Source organism: Protomyctophum parallelum, assembly GCF_964188405.1.
Source record: "Protomyctophum parallelum genome assembly, chromosome: 3".
NCBI classification, from domain to species: Eukaryota; Metazoa; Chordata; class Actinopteri; order Myctophiformes; family Myctophidae; genus Protomyctophum; species Protomyctophum parallelum.
Window position 1 is genome coordinate 45,807,165 of NC_139698.1, and position 25,825 is coordinate 45,832,989.

Consider the following 25,825-nt stretch of genomic DNA (forward strand, 5'->3'; position numbering starts at 1 on the left):
TTTGCGATTTTCTTTTACAACATTTTATGGCGATTTCTTATATTATTATTTACTATCGTCCTACTAGACTAGACCCTAGGAAATTACATCTGACCACAAAAGTAATGTCCTGGGGTCTAGTAGAATCACAGTATAATTCTGTATAACAAAATAAATAATAATAATAATACAAAAATCGCCAAAATGAAAGAAAGCGGCAAGTGAAAAAAATGGCAGATCTACAAGCAAAGTGAGGTGATCTGTTATTTTCTTTTCTATTCTCAAATTTGGATCACCCAACAGAGACAATATACTGCAGGCACAGAGATCATCCTTGACGACGAATTATCCCCCCTCCCCCCATCCATTTCCCTTCCTTATCAGTCCTACAACGCGTTGCATTGGATTTTATTTTCACCTTATTTCCTCTCTCTCTCTCTCTCTCTCTCTCTCTCTCTCTCTCTCTCTCTCTCTCTCTCTCTCTCTCTCTCTCTCTCTCTCTCTCTCTCTCTTTCCCCCATTCATTCCTCTATCTGTTATCTGCTGCAGCCTGCAGTTCACTACTTCTGTCCTCTGGGTGTCAGCACTAGCCATGTGATGGAGGCTCCCTCTTCCTCTCTCTCTCTCTCTCTCTCTCTCTCTCTCTCTCTCTCTCTCTCTCTCTCTATATATATATATATATATATATATATATATATATATATATATCCATTCGGCTCACATGAAGAACCAATCGTCCCCTCCCCCCAACCATCTTATCCCCCACTCCCTCATTTTCCTTTCTCTTTTGTCTTTTCCTCTCATCTCCTCCCTATTCATTTTGCTCTCTTCTCCTCCAACACCCCCCCTCCCCCCTCGCCCTCCCCCCGTACGCGACGAAAAATCCAAAGTCGTCATCCTCCCCAGTCTTCAGAGTACTGAGTATACCCATCAATCTATACTCGCGCAGGCACACACATGCTCACGCACACGCACACGCGCACGCGCGCACACGCACACGCACACGCACGCACACACACACACACACACACACACACACACACACACACACACACACACACAGAGTGCACATACAAACACATAAACAGTAAGATACGGGAAACATGTAAACACATGCAGGAAACACGCGCATGCACGCTCTGTGCACACACACACACACACACACACACACACACACACACACACACAGACACACACACAGAGCCACACTACAGCTTTTTAAGATAGGGTTTCAGCAGCAGCAGTTATTGATTGTGGTGTTTTTTTTCGGGAGGGGATGGAGGGTTTGCCTGCTATTGATGACTTCAGAGGCGAGCAGAAAGCTGATCTGTAACAGGAGACGCTGCTCCAGTCATCCCACCACTCCAAACAGGACCCCAAGGTGACTTTCAGGAAGTTTCACACAGTGGGAAACCAGGCACGCACGCACGCACACACGCATGCACGCACGCATGCACCAACACGTACACATGCACGCACGCACGCATTCATGCACACAGGCACGCACCCATCCACACAGATATATATTATATATATCTTTCTCTCTCTATTTTCCTCTCTGTCCCTCATATATACTGAGAAACACATGCACACCCACACACACACACACACACACACACATGCTGTACAGAAACACACACACACACACAAGCGATAAGCAGACACATTCACAGACAGACAATGTGAGGAGGAGATAATAATTTTAAGGATGATTGAAGGGGGTGACGCCGACCCTGCAGTGGTCCGTGCCACCCTGGGTGGTGCACGGGAACAAAAGAGACCCCTCTGAACATAATAATGAAATGTCCTTGGAATGGGGGAGAGAGAGAGAGGGAGAGAGACAGAGCTAGAGCAAAGTCGCTGCATTGTTCGCCAGCCATTTCTCGTTTACCACCTCTCTGATTATTGGACAGAAAAAGTTGATATAGGCTTCTGTCATTTTCCCTGGGAGAAGAATGAGGTTTATCTCTAAATGGAGTCTCCCGTCTCTCTCTCTCTCTCTCTCTCTCTCTCTCTCTCTCTCTCTTGCTACCCGCCTAACCCGCAAAAAGGGCAGTCATGTGACAGGAAGGAGCCTGTGTCCTCTCTCCAAACTGCAGCTAATCTCCCTCTCTCTCTGTATTCATAAAGCATATTTGTTCACAATAAAATGATTCAGGAGGAGGGTGGCTGAAGGTTATTCTGCCTGCACTGTCCTGCTCGGGGCTTTGTCCCATAAGCGCGTGGGGAAAGGTTTCATGGAAAAATATCGGGGTTTGATTTGATGTGCCGTGTGTTTTCACTTTTCAGTGAGGTTGATACTGTATGACACCCAGGGTTGATATGACTGTGGTTCTCATGACCTTTCATGGATCAGGGCCCACTTGAAAGCGTTCGCAGCCCACACATTTTCAGATCACATTTATTTTACTGATGAATCCGATTATGTTACGACTTAACTAACGTTCAGACAGGACAACTCATGAATGGATATAATATACATTTATTGAATATAAAATGAGCAATATATTTATTATGGTTTGGCGATTAATTGGATCTGCTTTTTATGTACTCTGATAAAGTGCATCAGTCCCAATCATACGGACTCTCATACATAAACAGCAGAGTTTGCATGTTCTCCCCGTGTCCCCTAGGCCCTAGGGGACACGGGGAGAACATGCAAACTCTGGGGTACTAGGTACCCTCACAAAAAACTGCACTGTAATCCTGGTCTCTAAACTACCTCCCCCTGGCCAGCCGGGGCACCTGATGAATCATGGAGGGGAAAGGAAGTGGTCGAAATAACGTGTTCCTTCCATGCGCTACGTCCGGCCCAGGGAAACTCTCCCCTGTCAGGTGAAAACTGAAAAGAAGCAGCTTGGACTCCTCATGCATAGAAGGGCGCATGAGGTCAGTCCGCTGCCCTCCCCAGGTTGGCAGAGGAAGTGTAGCGCCCTAACCCTAACCCTAACCCTTAGATAATTGACACTGGGTGAAAAATAAATGGGTTGCAAAATATATAGTAGCAAAAGCAAGCAGGAATGAGCAGAGCAAACTTCCAGCCGCCAGCAACTGCACTGAGTTTCCTGACTGAAGTCGCTTTGCACATGTCATGTGACAGGCACAACACATTATTAGTATACTATTAAAGCTGCACTATGTAACTTTCCTCTTCTATACCCCAGATTTGAACCCAGTTTCCAGCGCAAGTGCACACATTTTGACCATTGAGCTAATAGAGCCTGCCCGCTTGCTCAGGGGATAAATTGAATCTTGACCATCAGGTCAAAATTTGTGTCAAATCCTGTGTCTAGTAGGTGAGTCATGAAGGGAGACAAAATACAACCACCCCAATTGTATAATTTATATTGTGACATACCGAACATACAGAAAATTACATAGGTGCTTTAAGTTCCTATATTATTGTCATTATCAATTAAATGTTAGTATTTGGCCAGTTATTTGGAGGCCCACTTGCAATATCCCCGGTGCACATGAGGTTGTTCAGTGGAAGTACCATATTAGCCAAGACATTGCTTTTTTCCTACAATTGAATATTGTGGTCGATTTTGATCGGTTGACAGGAGCGATCATGGTCGCAGAAACGGGCAAATCCAATTTCTTCAGCCGTGAGTAAACAATCTGGACACAGTTGACCAGTTAGCTGACAACAAGGATATTGACTGTGATCACTGGTGCCTGCTAATTTCATTTCCAACGCAAAAGGAAATCATTTGCTGATTTAGACTTCCTCATTGGAATGTGTCTGCTCCCATCCACGGGACATGGAGGAAACTCATCATTCTGACATATGCTGAGATTGCATTGCTGTATCACGGACCCTCATTACGTGTGTGTGTGTGTGTGTGTGTGTGTGTGTGTTGGGAAGAAACCTTGTATCTCCATATTCTAACTCATTTTTTTAAATGAACGTCGTACTTGATCATACTACAGTGTCACGCAAGAGCATCAAAAGTAGCCGATCTACAAGCTTGAAACGCGGCGCGTAGCATCACGTTTCGATCTTGCCGATCTTCTACTTTTGGAATTTCAAAATTTGAATCCTGAAAAGTAACAGTTTTGGACATATGAGGTTTCCACCCGACAGAGATGATATGTGTATCCCTTCTTTTTGACTGCTTCCCGCCCACCATGAAGAAAATTGATTCGTGGAGTAATTAAAAATGTGTGTGTGTGGATGTCGGCCAAGCTTCATGTTCTATTCATGCAGATTAATACATATTTGTTGTTGCCCGCGGGGCCTGAAAGGCATCTGTCTGTGCCATTAAACTTTCATGAGCACACACATAGGACACACAGCGAGCGAGGAGGGGAGATAACCCCCCCCCCCCATTCATATCACCTCCCATCGTAATGGTAGCACATTAAAGCCCAAATGGCTGGACAGGGATTTTCATGGATGACATCGGCATCCATCACGCCTCTGTTTTTAAAAGCCGTGCGTGGCGAGTTTACAAAAAAGAAAAGAAAAGCCCTCTGATGTGGACTCACGTCTCTGTTTTAATAGGGGAGGGATGGCATTGGTAGGGGAAGGGGAGGGATTGCACACGTTTGTTTACATTATTCAGTGCTTGATGTCTTTGTTTTCATTAGTATTCTGGCTTAAAGCACACTGAAAGGGATGGAGGATTGCGTCTTTAATGTGTTGCAGTGTTGCTTACAACAATACTCGTGGCCATGCAGGCATGCAGTGCTTGAATCAAAGTATACACTCCTGTCTATACTTTGACTCTTTGATACTTGACTCCTTTTAACCTTTTAACTAGTTTTCTAATAAAAATTGTTTTTACTTCTGTTCTGTAAAGCGACTTTGGGTATATATTATTATTATTATAACAGTATTTCTACATTGCAGAATTGATACGTTCACCACACTAGTAGCCTATACTGCCACCACTGAACGTGTGTATCTGTCTCCTGCCACAGGTGGGTGGAGTGGGTGGGGCCAGTGGGATGAATGCAGCAGCGAGTGCGGAGGCGGAGTCCAGACGCGAACGCGCACCTGCCGCTCACCTTCGGAGGAGGCGTACCTGTGTGAGGGCGTGCTGGAGGAGGGACGCCCCTGCAACGCCCAAGCCTGCACGGGTGAGCCGCCAGCATGCACAGTTCAATAAGAGGAGTGGTTGCAGACCAAGATAGTATTTTAGCAATTAGACTCCATTATAATAGGGAGAACGTCCCCATGGAGTCTTCCTTCCTTCTCAACTCTAGACATTTGAGACAGGATGGAGGGTTGCCTGTTGCATGCTGGCTGAAAAGAGAATGACAGGGGTCAGAGGCAGTGATATTTAAAGTCCATTTGCCTGATTGGCTGACTGCAGATTAGCATGAATGGGTAGACATTTCAAGCTGTTGAATAAAAGTGAAATGTTTGTGAAGCATCCCAAAAGTGTGGGACAGAGATCCTCCTTATTGAATTTACGATTAGAGCTAGATTAAAATCCTCAGTGTTCATATATGTAATTAAGTCTATAGAGTGCACAAATGCAACCACATTTTTTAAAAGCATTTGTGCACTCTCTGAGTCGTGTGCTGTGCGTGTCTGTTCGTGTGCTCAACTTTGCCTATTTTGTATGTGTTTACTTACAACTATTTAAAGGCGTATGTCTAACTTTGCCCTTTGGTTAACATAACAAAACGATAAAAAATATATAGTATATCATTACACCAGCCGTCATCAGCCCACCCAGTTTGAATGCTATCAATGCACTGAAAGTGACTAAATCATGTTTAATCAGATCATTGAATGGTCTCAATAGCCGTCTATACTGACCTACCAAGATCTCAGTAGCTGCATTCTGTGCGTTGATCACCTAACACTAAATCTAACCCTCACCTCAGTCACGTATAAGCAGCCACGTATAAGCAGAGGCGTTTCCAGGAATTACATGTCGGGCAGGCAAGATGTGTTGTCGTCGTCGTCGTCGTCCCCCGTGCACAATCAGAAGCACTAAAAGAGATTTACCCGCCAGACGAGTGCGCTACAAAGGCTGAAAGGCATGCATTTGCATTCCAATGGGTGATTGAAGGTCGCACTCTATGCCCTCCGGCCAATCAGCTGCCCAATAATAGTTCTCAGGTCTGGTGTGTGTCCTCTCTTTTTGAGTGGTGCAACCACTCCAAGGAACAGCAATGTCCGTGTTCACCTATGTGCCTATGTGTTGGTTCATGAGCACCAGTATATGACCAGTAGGGGTGCTGTTGTGCCAGAAACAGAGAGAGGGATAGTGCTGCACTGTTGCCTGCTAACGAGAGAGAGAGAGAGAGAGAGAGAGAGAGGTGGGGAGTTGCACCACTCAGTTCACACGGGTGTGATTTTTTCTCAGTATATGGATTTTGGCCAGTCAGAAATGGATTTGGACAGGCGGCGGCCTGTCCTCGCCTTATTGTAGGTACGCCACTCGCTTCGATGGCAGTAAGTTCACTCCGTCACGGTCAAAACAGTATAGCTGTGATCAAAACAGTATAGCCGTGATCAAAACAGTATAGCCGTGATCAAAACAGTATAGCCGGGATCGACGCACAGAATGCAGCAACTGAGATCTTGGTAGGTCAGTAGACGGCTACTGAGACCATTCAATGATGTGATTAAACATGATTTCATGCGTTTCAGTGCATTCATAGCATTGGAACCGTAGATCAGCCACTAGACGAGTAGTGTGATGGTGTTTACCTGCAGGAGTACATTGCCCTCGTTGTATTTTGGTGTTTTCACGATTTGTTTTGTTAGCTGGAAAGCCGTCTATACCAACACACACAGCAAAACCCCCAAAATGATGTGCTTCTATACCGGTAAAAAACCCCAAGAAAACACCACACTACTGGGGCTGATAACTGAAGTGAATGCATTGAAGCTGGAAATGATTGATTAAATGATTGTTTTGCTGTGTAAATACAGGGCAACGTTATGCTATGCTTTTAAGTGTGTGTGTGTGTGTGTGTGTGTGTGTGTGTGTGTGTGTGTGTGTGTGTGTATGTGTGTGCGTGCGTGCGTGCGTGCGTGCGCGTGCGTGCGTGCGTGCGTGTTTATTTATTCATCATTTCTTACCTCTTTGTGTTTCCTTTTCCACGGATTGTGTGACTTCTCTCATCCACTCGGTGTCTCACTCATCTATAAGTCAATGCGTTGACTTAAAGGAGTGCATGTTGGAAAGGGGACTTTGATCGATGAAGCCGAAGTGGAGTCATGGCATGCCACGCGCCTCACACCATGTATGCAGACACCGCAACGTTGCTCCCACAAAGTGGCAGAACAACAAAAAAGGCCAACGTCTGAGGAGTGCTCTTAAATTAAAAGCTACATTAATAACATTGACTGCAGAACCACCAGCTGCAGAGTTTATATCATTGATTTGATCAGCTCTGTGTGTTCTGTTGTGTAGAAGCAGCACGAGCCGCTGTTCTGCCTGAAAAATGCCCCAAACGTCAAATTGTCCTCAAAGTCAAATGTTAATTGTATTATAATTTTTTACTCTTGTTGATCAGTTGCCACTACAGCCAACTCAGATAAGCATCAGTAGGTTTGTGTTGAAAGCACAGATGAATACACTGCAACACACACCCACCAACACCGACACGCGCACACACACACACACACACACACACACACACACACACACACACACACACACACACACACACACACGCGCACGCACACGCACGCACACAGACAAAAACAAAACAAAAAAGTCCCAAGTTTGGCTGATGCTGTTCTGGGTGACCCGTCACGTCGCGCTTGTTTCCCCGGATCTATAAACCCACCTCACCCGTCACCAGCTGTACGGTTCTAACCCCTCCCCCCTCCTGGCCTTGCCCCACCCCTTTAGGCAAAGGTCGTCATCTCTCTCGCAGCCAATCGCTTCGCTCGGTGGATGGCCGCAAGCGCGATGACATAGACAAGACGCGTGGCGGACAGCAGACCTCACAGACAGGTAAGACAACGGGACGCAGAGGGATCCCATCATGCATCAGTCACTTACGGCAGCTTGGGTGCCCACTACACACACGCACGCTCGCTCGCGCGCGCGCACACACACACACACACACACACACACACACACACACACACACACACACACACAGAGTATCTCCACTTTTGACCATACACTCATGCATGGTTTATACTTGGTTGTGCACCGAGAATAGCTGATCAAAGCGTTGTGAATTTGAAGATCCTCTATTTTTGGTGCACCACCGCACTTATACACAAATCAGGCTTTCCAGTATAGCCCTGTGTGACACATCCATCAAAATCTCCCAAAACGGTGCGGTGCCACGGCCGCAATGGACTGATTCCAACATGGACCCTGAGCGAACATGGTGAAATATGTGTGACGTCCCTGAGATTGTGCCCTGTCTGTTTTACACGCGGTGTCAAATGGAGTCCTCCCCTCCTCTTTGAGAACGCCTCATGGGTAACAATTAGCGGATCGGTTCCTCACGCCCTGTTCAGTGCCCCTCTTCCCGCAACACACCGCCACCCCCACCCCATCCCCACCCCCACCCCCCAATGGACAGCCATGACCGCCCAAAACCTTAACCCTATTGATCAGCTCAACCTACTAGGTTTCTATACTCGAATGCATGGGCAATCATGGCAGTCGGAGAGAGAGAGACACGATTGACATATCCTCACGAGTCAGCGGCATTCGCTTCCAACCAGGAAGTCAATGCATGAGGATATGGAATCACCGTGCTCCCACCCCAACCCCCCCTTCCACACACACCCCCAACCCTCACCCCACCCTCTCCCTCTTCTAAAATCAGAGAACGAATGGCAGCACAGAATCTCCCCCCTTTTTCGCCATGCCACAACCCTTTCCGTTGTTTTGGCCCCAAGGAGGCTTCGTCCCGCATGCTAATTAGTTTCGGCCCTCTCCTCTTCCTCCTCCTCCTTCCTCCCTCCCTCCCTCTCCTCCTCCCCTTCCTTCCTTCCTCCCCTCCCATCCTTCCACCCATCCTCCCCAGTAGACTCAGCCTCGGGCGAGGAGTGGTCGGCGTGGAGCGTGTGCTCGGCCACCTGTGGGGAGGGCTGGCAGAGTCGCACACGTTTCTGTGTCTCCTCGTCCTACAGTACCCAGTGCAGTGGCCCGCTACGAGAGCAGAGGCCCTGCAACAACTCTGCTGTCTGTCCAGGTAAGCCCGTCCGGCCGAGCTCCCCTCCCTCCCCACCCCCCGCGGGCCCCCGTTCTGCCGGTTCCCAGCCTATAGACCTGCTCTTGTCCGGCCCTCTCTTTGGCCCATTGCCTCACCCATGCAAAGACCCCCTGGCTGCTCCCCCTCGGGGTCTTTGCACTTCCACCGTCTGCCTGGCCTCTGAACTGATCTGCAGTCCCACGCCCTGAAGACACGTTTATGCTTAGTTGTGCAACAGCGTCGCGCAATAAAAATAACAATTCTGTCAAGCTTGTGAACTTGTAGATCTGCTATTTCTTTAGTGCGTGACACAGTGTGTGCATTGAGGTATATTAAGCCCCTAAGCCCCCAGCGTACAGAGAGGGCGTTGACTACAGATCAGGAGGAGCCCTGAATATAATGACCAGACTTCACAATGTGCTCAGCTAGGCTCCTTCTGCATTCAGGCCGGCAGGCAGTCATGGCAGGTAGGGAGGTAGGGAGACGACTATAGCACCTCACAGATAGAAAACACTATCGCAGGACTGGATTGACACCGATGATCCCTGTAAAACCTCGACACAGTAAATGATCGCTGAGAACATGATCCTCTGTCTCAGTAGGTTTGTATGGTGATTATCTGGTCATGTATGCTAGCACTGTGGAGTTTTCGCTCTGCATGTGTGTGTGTGTGTGTGTGTGTGTGTGTGTGTGTGTGTGTGTATGTGTGTGTGATGTGTGAGTTGTGGGCGTCTTTCCCTCTATAAATCATACCCTAGCCGCTCTGATTGCAGTGCACGGTGCTTGGGACGAATGGTCACCCTGGAGCTTGTGCTCGTCGACCTGTGGCCGGGGTTACAGGGACCGCACGCGCTCCTGCAAGCCCCCTCAGTTCGGGGGGGACCCGTGCTTGGGGCCCGAGAAGCAGACCAAGTTCTGTAACATCGCCGTCTGCCCAGGTAAGGAACACACTCCTTGCTCATAGAAGCAATGCTATCTCCTTGCTGAACAGGACAGGGGAGCAATAAACTCTCCATAATGGAAAAACCGGAATATACGAGTGGGGGGAAAACCATACATAGTATATATAGTTGTACTGCACGATACAGTTGAGAAATTGACATTGCATTGTGATCGGTGGGGTGTATAGAAATGCTAAGCAGGCTCGGTTGACCTCGAATATGGATCAATGTGCAAGAGGAAAATAATTTGTGCAGTAAGTGATGGAGGACGGTTTCATTATAGGGGTGCAGATGGCAATTAAGAGCTTCAGTTAAACAGTCTAGTGCAGTGGTTCTCAAATTGATATAGACTACCGTATATATTTGTATTTTGTTTGGCCTCGGACCCCCATCTGAAATGTTTTTTTGTGGCAGGGAGGGAGCCCCAGAAGAGAAGATGTATTAAAAACAAATCAACCTTCTCCAATACTTTTATTCTTTTACATTTTTATCCCATGTCTTTTGTAACCCATTTTGTTTTTCACCCAGTGTCAATTATCTAATATAGCCTAATCTTGGGCGCTACACTCCCTCTGCCAACCTGGGGAGAGCAACGGACTGACCTCATGCTTCCTTCAATGCATGAGGAGTCCAAGCCGCTTCTGTTCACCTGACAGGGGGGAGTTTCCTCCCCCGAAGTTACACGTTATTTCAACCAGTTCCTTTCCCCTCCATCAGGCACTGATGGCGCAAAGGAGAGAACACACCCCCAGCACCCACAGTGTCCCCAGAGGGATTTATTTTTATGTTATAAAAATTGCAGATGTACAAGCACAGCACAAGTAACTGGCTGTGAGCTTGTATATTTGCTATTTTACAATAGCCACGTTAACTGGTGGGGGACCCCCTCTAACCCCTCCAAGGACCCCTGAAGGTCCCCAAACCCCGCTTTGAGAACCAATTTCTATTGTTTCAATAGAAACTGTGACTAAAGCGACATCTGCATTCTGATCATTCTGGGGAAAGAAACGGTGAATAGGTTTGAAAATTGTGGTTGAAAGGCACCCCGAGCAACTTTTACTCAAGTGACTGAGAGTCCATCACCAACTACATCGAGAGAGGGATGTTATAGTAGGGTCGCAGTGCATAAACCCCTCATTACAAAGTCAAATGCATACAGTTGTGCAATGTCTACACTGTATTCTCAATAAGTGGGTTTACTATTATGTTCACTTAAAAAGGCCTGCATAGAGAAAGTGAATTGTTATTTATGTATTTTTTTATTGTTATGTTTGTATTTCCATGTTTTAATGTTTTGACTTATATAGGCTATAGCTGCAATTTGCAACTCTGGATTTTTTTTAATAATGAATGATGAATCTAGAGTTGCAATACTCCCCATTGACTCCCCAGTCCCCACTTATCCAATAAATATCGTTTTGCTATAAGTTATTCATGCATCCCTCTTTTATCCATCCGGCGAGACGGGTCGCCGCATTTTAGGAGCACCAAGTAACTCCTCCAGGTGCTCCTCTGAGTACTAGACCAAAAACGTTGTGTGAAGCCCTGTATATACGGAATGAAATTAGCCCTATTCTAAATCAGGTAATCTACTGTACACCTAATCATGTGCATGTGATTCATAATCATGTTTTTGTGTTCATTAATGTACACTAGTCTGTACATTATCCAGCCAAATAAACAACTAAAGTAAAGAATAACACTCCCGGACCCCATCACTGTAGTACAAGCTATTGTTACTGAAGCTCCTGCTTTCCGTGCCACAACGATGAACCGTTTTTCACATTCACTTAGATCTTCTATTCACCCCAGGAAGACAAGTTTGGTTGAAGCCTCTATTTCTCCCTGCTGTTCTTCTTTTGGTCTTTGACATCAATCACATTTTTCACTCCAGGATGAATACAGTCTTATAAGAAACAAACATCCAAGGCACTACATGTTGGCAAAAAGGTTGAAAAGCATTTCAATAAAAAGGTGGATTAGCCCCACAGCCAAACTTTGATGAAAGCTTTTTGTGTCACTATGCGTGGCATAGTGGCACAAAAAGCTTTAATACAACACATTAGTTCTCAAAGTGTACTTTGGCTGTTAAAGAAATAGCAGATCTACGTTAGCTCATACTGTGTCATTTCGTGCCACGCTATGAGCTTGTAGATCTTGTAGATTTTTTTTGTGCAAATCTTTGAATATAGATACATTTTTTTAAAGTGAACATTTTTTTTTTTTTTAAGATATTTTTTTGCGGCTTACGCCTTTATTGATTTTTTAAGGGACAGACAGTAGGCTGACAGGAAACGGGAGAGAGATGGGGGGATGACATGCGGTAAAGGCCGTGTCGGGTCCGGGAGTCGAACCCGCGGCACACCGCGACTGGATCACCAGTCCGGTGCCCAGACCGTTACGCTACGGCCTGGGCAAAGTGAACATTTTCAACTCAAATCTTCTTCTGGGGGTCCCTGGAACAAGATTTGAGTTGGGGGTCGGCATCCAAATGGTACATCATTTTGGGGGTCCTTGGTCGCGTGTCCCCCCACTGCACATCTTGTTTCCGGGAGCGGACCGGGGTTTTTTCCAAATCACTGAATGCTTCTTTAATTCAACTTTTTTTCCAGTCAGTGCTGCTGACTTTTTATTTTTATTTTTTATTCTTGAGCAAACCGAGAGACTTTCCGAGCCCTCCAGTCTATATAGTTTCCCCGGGTAATAAAGACTTTGATGTTGACTTCCTCTTCGTGGCCTCTCACAGTGGACGGCGTGTGGAACCTGTGGTCCAGCTGGAGCTCGTGCTCGGCGTCCTGCGCCAACGGCACCATGAAGAGAACACGGGAGTGCAACGGGCCCTCCTATGGAGGGGAGGAGTGTAACGGGCCCTGGGAGGAGACGGTCGACTGCTTCCTCGGAGACTGTCCCGGTACGCTTGACAGGAGTGACCGCAATAGAGGAGAGAGAGAGAGAGAGAGAGAGAGAGAGAGGGAGGGGAGTTTAATGTATAAAATGCCATTACACCAGTGTTATGCCAGTGTCATCTTTACTCTTGTAAAAAAAAGGAAGGAAAATAGACATAAAATTTACAGTGTTTTACAATGTACACAGTAAATTGTTCATTTAACTCAGAGTTTATAAATAGAACCAAATGGACTTGTTATAGGGCCCATAGTCCATAGAACTAAGGGTCCATTTAGTCCTATTAAAATCACTCGTTCCCACCAAGCACTATAGGCTATATAAAATATATCGTTTTAAAAGTCATGCGTGTGTGTGTGTGTGTGTGTGTGTGTGTGTGTGTGTGTGTGTGTGTGTGTGTGTGTGTGTGTGTGTGTGTTAGTGTGTGTGTGTGTGTGTGTGTGTGTGTGTGTGTGTGCGTGTGTGTGTGTGTGTGTGTGTGTGTTTGTGCGTGCGTGCGTGCGTGCGTGCGTGCGTGCGTATGTGTGTATGCGTGTGTGTGTCAGTGGAAGGCAAGTGGCAGCCTTGGACGCCATGGGTGGTCTGTACAAAAACATGTGGCGGGGGCACACAGCAGAGACAGAGGGTGTGCTTTGGGCCGTTCTTTGGCGGTCAGGTCTGTCCCGGGGATCCAGAGGAGGTCCGAAGCTGCAACGAAAAGAGATGTCCAGGTCAGTGAATGGGAAGAAACACATTCATGTTTCTATGTAACAGCGATTGCCTCGATCATCCACAGCTGTGGGTGAGGCTTAAGTTCAGGTGGGTAACTCAAAACAGGGTATACTAAATTAACTGATGGGCGTGGCCACATAAAAACTTAATTTGAACACTTTCTGTACACCTTTTCCTCCTAGTATAATCACATAGTAACCGATGATCATGTTTTAGGGGGGAAATAATCACAGCACTCCATTTTTAAGTGTGGCTCGCAAACGCTTTGAAGACTTTCTAGTGGGCCCTGATCCAGCGCCCATCCTGCTCCACCACATTGCATCGGGGACAGAAAACGATAATATTAATCAAATCAAACTGAATAAATAAATGAAGAACAAAAAAAAGTGTTTGCAACTGCGAGGTCGTCTTCGCTATTATATTCTCAAGTTTAAAAACGACTTGTATGACCTTATATCTCATGCTGCAGAACCTCATGAGATTTGCGGGGAGGACAACTTCTCCAATGTGGTGTGGAAGATGACTCCTGCCGGTGACACTGCGGCAGTGCGCTGCCCCCCCAACGCTATGGGTGAGCTTATACCCCTCAGTGATCCATGCTCTGCCATATCGCTGCGGTTGAGCAGAAACCTTGTAATTGCTTAGTTTCTGTGTGTAGAGAGCAGCATGTTGCATCATGTGACCTCTCTGCATTTCAGGGCTCATTTTGCGCCGCTGCTCCCTGGATGACGAGGGCATCGCCTACTGGGAGAACCCCACCTATATGAAATGCATCTCCAACGATTACCGCAGCATACAAACTCTGGTGAGCATGTGTGTGTCATTATCACGTTAATGAAATCTGTGAAAATGTATCGTTATTTTGTATGTAAAGTAGATTTGTTGCTGATTTTATGGAGCCATCCCCTGGCCCAGCAAGATAAACAAATAATAATAATAATAATAATAATAATAATAATAAAAAGGCCTGCTGTTGTACAGCAGATTAGAAGACTAAAAATGTGTAATTTATCTCTGGTTAATCCAACTCATTATGTTCTGGATCAGTAAAAGGTTGGGAACGTGGGCCATTCTGACCAAGTGGTCAGAACGGTGGGCTGCGGTCATTTTCATTTTTATTTTAATGATAAATTAATCGATTGTGTTCTGGTGGATCAATGGAATGAATGTAGCATCATTTCCTATTCATAAGTATCACAATGAAAAATCATTTTTCCCCCTAGGTTTTAAAGAAAGACTACCATAATATTATATTAATGTTATATTATCGTATCTTGTTGTTGCCAATTATCTATTGGGCCAACTTTCAATATCCTCACGGCCCGCCAGTGGGCACCGGCCCACAGGTTGGGAATCGCTCTTCACAGTATTGTAAGAAAAGATTCTATCACCGTCCAAAAGCCAATTTGCAGCCAAACTGATCATACTGTATTGTAACTAATTGGATGACGGAACCTGCTTTCTCCGCCGCAGACGCGGGAGCACCTGTCGAAGGCGCAGCGTGGCCTTGTGGGAGACGGAGTTTCCGAGGTGATGACCAAACTGAGGGAGACGTCCAGTGACGGGACCAGCTACAGTGGAGACCTCCTGGCTATAGTGGACGTACTGAAGAACATGACGGAGATCTTTAGGAGGGCCTACTACAGCCCCAGCACCACAGACATGAAGGTGAGTGGGATGAAGGGCCAGCTACTGTACTGTACAGTATACAAGCTAGCCTGTTGGAGCAGCTATGTATAGCTTTACAGTGGAAAAATAATGCAGGGATTACATCAATTATCCAAATTATTACTGTAGCGTAAAGATGTCAAAACGTATTTTATTGATTAAAATTTTATTTTAGCCACTATGTTAATAGAACTAGTGCATCTGCAGGTTAGAGGTTACCCTTCCATGGAGACATTTTGGTGTGGAGTATAGCGTACTGCCTGCAGCTAGCTCATGACTTCAATAGTATTTTAACTTGAATCCTGCGTAGGACATAAGACTTACGGCTTTAACAAGGAAACATTTATTTTAATGAGCAGTGTGTTGAAATTTAGCAATTGTTGCGTGTTGACTCCAGGATGACTGCTATCAATTATCATCAAGTGGCTCTGGCATCTGTGTGTGTGTGTGTGTGTGTGTGTGTGACGTGTGTGACGTGTGTGTGTGTGTGTGTGTGTGTGTGTGTGTGTGTGTGTGTGCGTGTGTGCGTGCGTGCGTGCGTGCGTGTGTGCGTGCGTGTTTTCCTTACAGAATTTTGTCCAATCCGTCAGTAACCTGCTGATGGAGGAGAATAGGGAGAGATGGGAGGAAGCACAGCTGGTTAGTGTTACAAAATTAAATTGTTCGTACATAATTGGACTTTTGGATCTGGAGCTGGGAAGTGGGAACATCTGTGAAGTAGTAATTAGTTACTACACGCTCCTCCACTTGAAGAGCACGACAAACACTCAACAAGATAAATTGATACTTGACTGAGCTAAGACACACACAAGACACGCACGCACACACACACACACACACACAACATGACGTTGCTGTCCGGAGGAAACCTCATAACTCCAAAATGTAAATATTTCAGGAAATTACAAATATATATTTTTAAGGAAATTAAGAAAACCTTATATTTTTTAAACAATGCAATACTGCCTCATAAAAGTTGGTGTTGTGACTTTAGATATTGTCAATTACTTGCATGAGAAGGAGAGAGGTGGTGGAGTTGTTTTAGAAGACAGTTTGATGGTCCAATGGAGTTAAGAGGTTTTGTCCAATGCATTTTTTACTACTTTCCATTGGTTCAATATTTTCGAAACAACACACAGACAGACGTAAAGGGTGTTCAATAGCACTGATTTATGGAAAGAAATCAAAAACCTCAAAAATGGAGTTATGAGGTTTCCTCCGGACAGATTGCCTGTGGAGCGCTGTAAACATGGTGAACAGTTATTTCCTTTAAAGGAGTGATACTAGGAGGATGTGCAAAAAGCAAGCGATAATGTCTGCCATTTGACGACTTGGAATGGAAGACAAAGCCCCACAGCAGTGTGACATATCGGAAATGGATCAACCATGAAGCATGGGACAGTTGTCCCATTCTGTATTTGCCAGAAAAGATGAAAGAACTTGTGCATGCTCACTGATGTATGTGTGTTTGGTCTGGCCAAAGTGAATAATTAATCATTTTCTACCTCTCCTTCTCTGTCTCTCTATCTCGCTCTCTCTCCTGTTCGCCGTCTTTGTCTTTGTCTATTTCTGGCTCTGTCTGTTCATCCCGTCTTATTCCCCGTCTGTGTCTCTATCCTTCTCTTGCCAACTCTCCGTCTGTCTGTCTCCCTCCCACTCTCTGTTTGACTGTGAACCGTCTCTATGTACTCTCTCCCTGTATCTCTGTCACTCAGCTGGGGCCCAACATCAAGGAGCTGTTCCGTCTGGTCGAAGACTTCGTAGATGTCATCGGCCTGAGGATGAAGGACTTCCAGGACCTGTACGAGGTCACAGAGAACTTAGGTCAGCCATTACCCCTCAGTCAGCAGGGATGTCCATGCACACAAACTATTCTCCCGATATACACAACAACGGCAACATATACTATTGTTATTGTTGTTTTTCCAGTGCAATACTGCAACTAGCTATTTTCTTAAAATCTGCTCAGAGACACACAGAACATCGACACTGGCAGGAGATAAATGCTGGATTATTGGAGAAGTGCCCGGCCCGCCGCATGGGACTTCCAACTTAAAACTGATCCTGTATAGTGTATACCATGCTATATTTATCTCCCAATATCTATCTTGAGACAGCAACGTTAAGCCAAATATTACCTCACACACGCACACACACACGCGCACGCACACACACACACACACACACACACACACACACACACACACACACACACACACACACACACACACACACACACACACACACACACACACACACACACACACACACACACACACACACACGTTTCTAAGTCTTGTGGGAGGTTCAATCCACATTCCGAGTCCCGTCGGCTGCATCACTTGTGTGAGAACCGGGGCCACATGTTGCCACAAGAGGTGCCCTTTAAACACTGGACGCCTATGGACTTTTTAGAGTGCGATTAGAGTGCGATGTTTGTTTACCTTCACCAGTGTTTTTCAAGATGTTTTGAAAATAGCAGATTCACAAAGCTATTCATCAGCTGTTTTCAAATGGTAGGTACAGGTTGTGTATACTGTAACTGTGTATACTGTCTGTGTGTCTTTCTGTCCTGTCTCTCTCTGGGTTGTAGTTCTGAGCATCCACAAGCGGCCGGTGGCAGGCAACGCTGACATCAACTTCCCCATGAAGGGCTGGAGAGGGATGGTGGACTGGGCCCGGAGCTCAGAGGACAGGGTTGCAGTGTCCAAGAACGTCCTCTCCACTGGCACGCCAGGTACTAAGAACCTGCAACAACAAGGGACCCTTAAAAAGGGCTTGGAATCTGGATCTGGAGGAACCAGATCCAATATTGAGGAAAGCGGAATCGGTTTCATCACATTTTGGTACCGTTTCTGGAAACCGTTTTATCACACTGACAGAGCTGAACCGGTGGAAAACACTCGTCCTTCTGGTTCTGGTGACTCATACTACCCTTCTAGTACAGGAGGGGGCCGTGTTATTTATTTTTTGGAAAATGAAAATAATAAGGAAAAGAATAAGGAACCATCAAAACAAATAAATACTAAGTATAAAAAGATATGAAAAAGTAATAAGAAACATTGCCCAGGCAGTATGAGTCACCAGAACCAAGGACGTACATTTCCTGTTGTATCTGCTTAGCAACCTAGAACCATGCATACGTTGGCGAAGAACGCAAATACATGACATAAATTTACATCATCGGCGCCTAGCTTTGTTAAAGTGGTTAAACCCCTAAATATCTTGAGAATCTATTCAATAACTGTACGCCAAGTAAGTACGCAAGAGCTATGATTGCGAACTTCCAACTCACTTCCACATGCACACAGTGCATAGTGCATTGTGAACAACTCACTAACTCTGTAAACATCTCAGAACTAATTACTGGCTGTCAGCAGTTACTATTTACAAACTGCAAATGTCTTGAAAACACAGCAAACAGCTCTAGTTAATTGTAGTGACTCAAACCCTCATTATATTTGTTCAACATAGAGAGTGCGAGGCTGACTTTTGCTGGAGTTGAGTGGGACTCTCTGAGTGCCACAGAACTGAAGCTGAAGGGTTGCATTGTTTGGAGCCAAAAGGATTGTTTGGCACCAGCGGGGGCGTGGGGCTCTGGGTCGTTAGCGACCTTTTCACCATTCACATGCTAACGAGGCCGTCACTCCTAATCAGGAGTCAACAGGAGCCAATCAGGAGCAATTAGAGGTAATTTCCTCCCCAGCTGGGAGATGTGTCTCCATGGCTGTGGCGGCGCCGACATCAGCAGCCAGTCATGCCTCCGCACCTGACACGTGCAGCATGGATGAGCTCGCAGGTTGCCAAAGAGTCTCTCTCCGACGGCCTGTTTGCTCTGATTGATAATGTGCGGTTTGCCGCTGGCACCCTCTGTGGAACCTTTCAGAGCGGCGAGGTAGAAGCTCATGCACGATGAGCAAACGCGGCGGCTCTCGCCTGCCTGCCCACAGGCGAGTTGAGGAAGAGAAAGTCTGACAAGCAGAGAAACGAACAAACAAACACGTTTTAAACCAGATAGACAAACTCTGGGGGTGAATATGATTGTCAAGTAATCACAAGTAAGCACAATTACAAATGCTATGCATGTAGGCCTATTGTAGCCACGGACAAACACTGGGAGATGGGGGGGGGATGGGGGGGGGGAAGAGCACATAGCAACAGATACGTGAACCCGATTCACTGTGCAGGCAGTTTTTCTGAGTGAAAATTAAATTGAACTTAAATCTTCCTTCAAGAGTGTATTCATGTATTATTAAGTATTATATTAGAGGGAATAATGTTTCTCTCTTGCTTTGCCTTTCACAAATCTGGCTGAGCATATCGTCGTTGTCGGTTGGAAACCTTGTATCTACATGTTTCATTTCATTCTTCTAATGTTTTTGTGTAAATGAATGCCCTACTTTGTTGTCCAACGTGCAAAAGTAACAAAATATTGCCGAAGCTCACAACGCAATGTACCACAACCTGCTTGTAGGTATATTAACAGTAACTTGGGACCAAATAACTACATGCGGTTCATTGTAATACACAACATTTCTTTACCCATTTCCTAAAACGTTATGGCTTTTCGACAGCAATGATACTCAGCCAAAGTCAGCCAAAGGAGCAGGACATACTTCCCTCCAAATCATGCGTGTCTCGGTCCATTCCCCACCGATGCCCATGGGAGCTCAGCTGCAACCTGGAAGCAATATAGCCTGCGTGTATATGTGTATGGCACTGAGCGCTCCCAGGCTGCCACAGAGCATGGCAGAGCATGGCGATCTGGATGGCTTCAGATGGTGTGGCAGATGGGGTCCGGGCTGTGAGCCTCTCACACTGCAGCAGGAGAAAGCAGAGGCGTAATTTCAGAAAATAAATGGGGGTTGGCAAAAAAAATAAGTTACCACTTAAACCCCACTTACAGTAAAGTTGGAGGGGCATAAGGCCTGTGTGTGTGTGTGTGTGTGTGTGTGTGTGTGTGTGTGTGTGTGTGTGGTTGCGTGCGTGCGTGCGTCCATGTGCATATAATGCAAAGTGCATGAGCATGAGCAACGCATGTGCTTACACTGCAAGTTTCTAATGCTTTTAACTTTTAATGTCTTTGTGTGGGATACACGCACACACAGAGACACACACGCAGCACAATATGAGCAGTATGAGGGCTTACTTGTGCATGTATGTTCATGGTGTGCATTCGTGTGTTAATTAGCATGTGTGTGTGTGTGTGTGTGTGTGTGTGTGTGGGTGTGTGAGTTTGAGTGTTCAGTGCACGAGATACAAGCTTGTGTTGCTTTGAACTTTTAATGTGTTTACGTATGAGTTGTTCACAGCATGCGTGCTTTGAACGCGAGCTCATGTGTCGCGTATACATTTATTCATGTTTTTTACACGCATGCAGTCGGTTATCATGCATGTTTGCATACGTTATTTTGTTTGTGTGCATCATAGTATGCCGTAAGTGTGTCGATACAGCAGCCTACATGTACGTGTGCTTGTATGCTCATGTGGATGTCTATGTGTGCGTGTGTGAACAGACAGCGTTTATATTTGTCTAGTCATGTGGGCCAGCTCCAGGGCCTGTGTCAAATAACTCTTGGGAGGTTCCCTGGTGGCTCACCTGGTAGAGCACATAACCATCAGGGTTCAGTCCCTGGTGGCTCACCTGGTAGAGCACATAACCATCAGGGTTCAGTCCCTGGTGGCTCACCTGGTGGTGCACATAACCATCAGGGTTCAGTCCCTGGTGGCTCACCTGGTGGTGCACATAACCATCAGGGTTCAGTCCCTGGTGGCTCACCTGGTGGTGCACATAACCATCAGGGTTCAGTCCTTGCCGCAGCCGACCCAGCAGGCTTGAATGTGACCTGAGGCCCTTTGTCTCCCCGTCTCTCTCCTATTCACTCCACTGTCACTGGCATCAAAATGGCGTCTCTCTCCTATTCACTCCACTGTCACTGGCATCAAAATGGCGTCTCTCTCCTATTCACTCCACTGTCACTGGCATCAAAATGGCCAAAAGAGCAACTTATAACTTACTTGAACCCCAGCATCCAAAATCTCTGGGGTATTATTAACCAAAACAGGATTTTGTAAGGGCGTTGTAGAGCTTGTAGATCGGCAATGTTTTGGCCAAGAGATTTGGTATCTAGATGGGGAAGAAATGGTCCATGTATACACCCGGCAATTTAGCTCTGGAAATTTGGGAGGTCTTGGCATCCCCTGCATCAGAATGTGTAGTACAACCCCCCGCCCGCTGTGCAGTATCTCTCAGTCAGCGCAGCCATCCTTGATCTCACTCCTTTGCTCTGTCTCCTTTGTGTGTGTGTGTGTGTGTGTGTGTCACAGATTCAGACGACACCTCCACATTTGTGACTGGCATCGTCCTCTACAGGAACCTGGGCAGCATCCTGTCTCTACAGAGGTACGGCTCTCCTCCTCGCATGCAATGCCGCAAGACTCCAGACTTTTCTTTGTCTGTCAACTGAAACATTCATGGCAAACACTGAAACGTGGATTTGACACAGACGTGACAGCGCCCCGGCGGCACGGCGGGTTCCGTGTGCAGCATGCATGCCTTTGATCTCCACGAGGGAAAGAGGGATTTCATGTGTGTGTGTGTGTGGGGGTGGGGTGGGGTGGGGGGGAATGCAGGCGTTTTCAGAAAGATTAACATACATTTTGTTATGCAGCTGTGTTTGTTTTTGACAGTATGTGTGGCACTGTGGGATTGTTAGTGCGTGGGTTCCACCATGCGTGCTGTGCGTTTGCTCATGGGTGCGTGGGTGCATGTGCGATTGGAGCATACTATGGGCATACTGTACGTGTGTGCTTCTGTATGCAGTGATCTATTTGGCTTTTGTGTCGTGTCGCTTTGATTCCTGCAGTGAAGATCTCCATTATGCTAATGCTGCTACACTGCATAATGATATGGGAACATGTGTAAGCAAGCACGAAGAGCAAAGTAGAATCCTGCTCCACTCCTATTATATCTTTTGTCTCTCTCCACATGGCTCGGCTGCTCTTAATATTCCCGTTTGTTAACCACCCAGACACCCACTATACACTCCCCCACCTCCCTCCATCCTCGGCATCTGATTTCGTCTTCGCGGAAATGGGATGAGTTTGAGGCAGGAGACTGGGTGACACGAGTGCTTAAGTTGACTGATTGCCTTTAGAGTTTGGCGAGGGAGATGTTGCATACAGGATGCCGTGTGTATCTGAGGAGCATGGAGCAACTACTGTCTGCGGGCTATGAAACATGTCTGGCCGACTGTAAGTTTTTAAGGTATTGTCAGTGAATCCAGCTGCAATTTATTTTTGGCCTGATGTGGCCTCATTCGGTATATGATTGATAGCACGTCTATGAAAGCCAGATATTGCAATGCATACTAAACGGGGAAGGGAGATTGTGGACACATCAAAATATTATTGAGAAATAAAAGTCAAGATGGATGGAAAATAATGTGTACTGCCTCAGATGTAACACCATGCCCGGGGGGGAGTCGGGATGTTTGTTGTAAGTTGGCGCTTTCGAGTTTCAGAGTTTTTAGCTTCTATAAATAGATTGGGGAGTCAGTTAGAAAGAAAATCGTTTGTTCTTTCCGGGAGCAATCAAGTGTGTTTTTATTTTCATCTCAATTCACATTCCTTTGTCTCTGGACACTATGGCCCTCATTTATCAATCGAGTGTAAAATCTGCCACAAATTCGAGTGCAGGTTTCGTAGTACACCCACGTCTCCACGGCATTTATAAAGTGATCGCAAACAGCTGATCCTTCCTTAATTTCGTTCTCACGTTAATAAATGTCACGGCTGAATTTGATCTGGCACGCCCTAAGAAATCAAGCCTCGCCCTCGTTTTTGCGACCTGAACCACTGCTATAGGCTACGATCTGGAAACCATGGTTACGTGCCTTTCTGCCCGCCTCACCCCCCTCTCTCATACACACACACACACACACACACACACACACACACACACACACACACACACACACACACACACACACACACACACACACACAGACAGACGCACACAAGCTGCACGCACACGCAACTTGCAAGCCCAACTAACTGGTGTGTTGTTAAATAAATAAACAACAACACCTGCATGAATTAAATAAAGTTGTAGGCCTACCCTGTCTGTTCCCTCTCACCTCGCTTGCCTTGCTGTCATGTCCACGCACGCACGCACCTACATGACACATTAAATAAAGCTGTCTGTTTCTCCTCTCGCTTCGTTTCCCTTGCTGCCCGCCTCACCCCCCGCACACATATCGCAATTTTTCACTGTGTTGTTAGTTGTATATTAAATCATTAAAGTATTTTTAATTTAATATACAACAAGATATATTAGTGAACGAAAACCTGAACCTGTGAACCATAATTAAATAACAAATAGGCACACACACGCTGCTGTTTTGCAGGTGCTCCTCCTGTCCAGTGTGTCTGTCTGTCTGTCTGTCTGTCTGTCTCTCTCTATCACAGTGGTCCGTCCGTGACCAACTGACCATGCACGTTCCGACGTTCGACAGTCTATTTAGATTGCCTCGCAGACGTTAGTCACTGCAGTGGCCGCCGGCCGGGCTGTCAACTGTCATTATATGAATGTGCAGCAAAAACCGTATATAGCCTCATGTGGCTGCATGGTGGTTGCTTGGCTGGGTAATATACCTATATATCTCCGATGCAGTTCCCACTTGCGCTGGGAGCCTGGCACGGTATACATTTGGCATTGAGCGACGCGTCGGGTTTATTATATTGCACATACCGTAAGAAAGACATCGGCCTTCATGCTGTAGATTAGGCTACAGTAGGCTATACCACGTTGGGACTGCTGCACTATACTCTCCAACAACGGCCCGTCATGGAAATATTTCAGCACAGACAGCCCAAATCCTCGCATGTATGCGCTCATGCAAAACACTGTTTAAATGGCTTAAGCATCTCTTGCAACATTGTTTTTAATTGCGCGATTTTATCTCCTACTAATTTCATATGACACATGTATTCCTTAACATTTGTATTTATTTATTTTTTACATGTAGCCCATATACATTATACATAACTTTTATATAAACATTTTAGGAGTGAATACATATATGTTTAGATGCCTGTGACAGCCTCTCAGCAGTTCAGACAAGGCTGCTCCGCTTGTGTAAAACAGAAAAACAGCGTACGCCAGCTGAAGAGTAGACGTGACTATTTGTCCTACTCAAGTTCAATTTCAAGCTTTGCCGGAAATGTTAAATGCCGAAAATGTCGGTAATTTCGGCGTGCGCCCATATTTTGGCGTACGCACGGTTGATAAATGAGGGCCTATGTCTATGGTTTTTGACGTCACTGTTTGCAGTCAAACTATTTACCAGCCAATTACTCACACAGCTCAAGCTTCAAATGGATTATGATTGGGTGAGATGATCAAATCCTCAGATGCCACAAGCCTCTCCTTGAAAGGGAATTGGCTCGGCAGTCTTGTGTTTTCAATTAAAGGTGCTTGGAAGTTGGTATGAAATTGAGCATATGTCGCCGTCCCCACAGGAACAGCACGGTGCTTAACTCCAAGGTTGTGTCTGTAACCATCAAGCCCACCCCGGCCTTCCTCTCTGCTCCCGTAGAAGTCGAGTTCTCTCACCTGTACAACGTAAGTGCTCCTTCACCCCTCAAATCACACGAGGCCTGTCAGAATTCGCAATTATTTGAGATTTTTGCATATGTTGAAAAATGTTGAATGTTTTTTCCAAAAATAGCAGAGATAGCATATCTACAAGCTTTAGTTACAACACATGTTGTAGATCAACTATTTCCACTATTTTGTTAGTTATTTTGTCATATCTGTGTAATTTGTGATTACGAAGCCTAAAAGTCAAACGGAAATACAAATTGTAACGTTACAATGTTCAATGCAAAAACACACAATTCAATTGTTGATCGCAATTAGTTGTGTGTGACAATTAATTGTCAACTTAAATTTGTAATCGTGACGGCCCTACGTATCACGCAAAAGCAGGGAAATTACTGTACTCACACCCAGTATTTAAAAATGAAATTTAAACAAATGCACCTTTGGGTGCAATGCAAACCCTGCCTGCACCAACACCAACCAGTGGCCTTGTGGTTAGAGTGTCTGCCCTGGGAGGTTGGGGTTCGATCTCCGGCCGGGTCATACCAAAGACTGTAAAAATGGGACCCAATGTCTCCCTGCTGGGCACCAATGGGTTAGATTGGGGGGGTCAAATCAACTAATCAAATGATTCCCGAGCGCGGCACTGCTGCAGCTCACCGCTCCTTGGCTGCGGCTCACCGCTCCAAGAGATGGGTCAAATGCGGAGAACAAATTTCACTGCGGTAACGTGTGACCAATCGTACGACTTTGACTTATCTCTTGTTCTAGGATGTCTTGTGACTGCAACCTTTGACCGTTGACACAAAAAGTACTCATCTCTTTGGAGGAACGTGTTTCACAAAAACCTGCCCGTCCGTTCTCAAGCTATGTTACTAAGAAA

The 25,825-nt window shown here is 45.9% G+C and overlaps 1 protein-coding gene across 1 annotated transcript in view; it reads left to right on the top strand.

The window, feature by feature from the left end:
- The window catches only part of adgrb1a (adhesion G protein-coupled receptor B1a), a gene marked incomplete at its 5' end in the record, with an annotated part of 84,815 nt that overhangs the window by 24,995 nt on the left and 33,995 nt on the right, over positions 1–25,825 (top strand). Inside the window, 14 exons of the mRNA XM_083762177.1 lie at positions 4,906–5,064; positions 7,806–7,910; positions 8,950–9,114; positions 9,873–10,052; positions 12,802–12,966; positions 13,505–13,669; positions 14,140–14,241; positions 14,369–14,475; positions 15,144–15,338; positions 15,909–15,977; positions 17,054–17,162; positions 17,932–18,075; positions 21,666–21,741; positions 24,861–24,963. Of these exons, the coding sequence (XP_083618303.1) occupies positions 4,906–5,064; positions 7,806–7,910; positions 8,950–9,114; positions 9,873–10,052; positions 12,802–12,966; positions 13,505–13,669; positions 14,140–14,241; positions 14,369–14,475; positions 15,144–15,338; positions 15,909–15,977; positions 17,054–17,162; positions 17,932–18,075; positions 21,666–21,741; positions 24,861–24,963 (1,844 nt within the window). The remainder of the gene's footprint in view (positions 1–4,905; positions 5,065–7,805; positions 7,911–8,949; positions 9,115–9,872; positions 10,053–12,801; positions 12,967–13,504; positions 13,670–14,139; positions 14,242–14,368; positions 14,476–15,143; positions 15,339–15,908; positions 15,978–17,053; positions 17,163–17,931; positions 18,076–21,665; positions 21,742–24,860; positions 24,964–25,825) is intronic.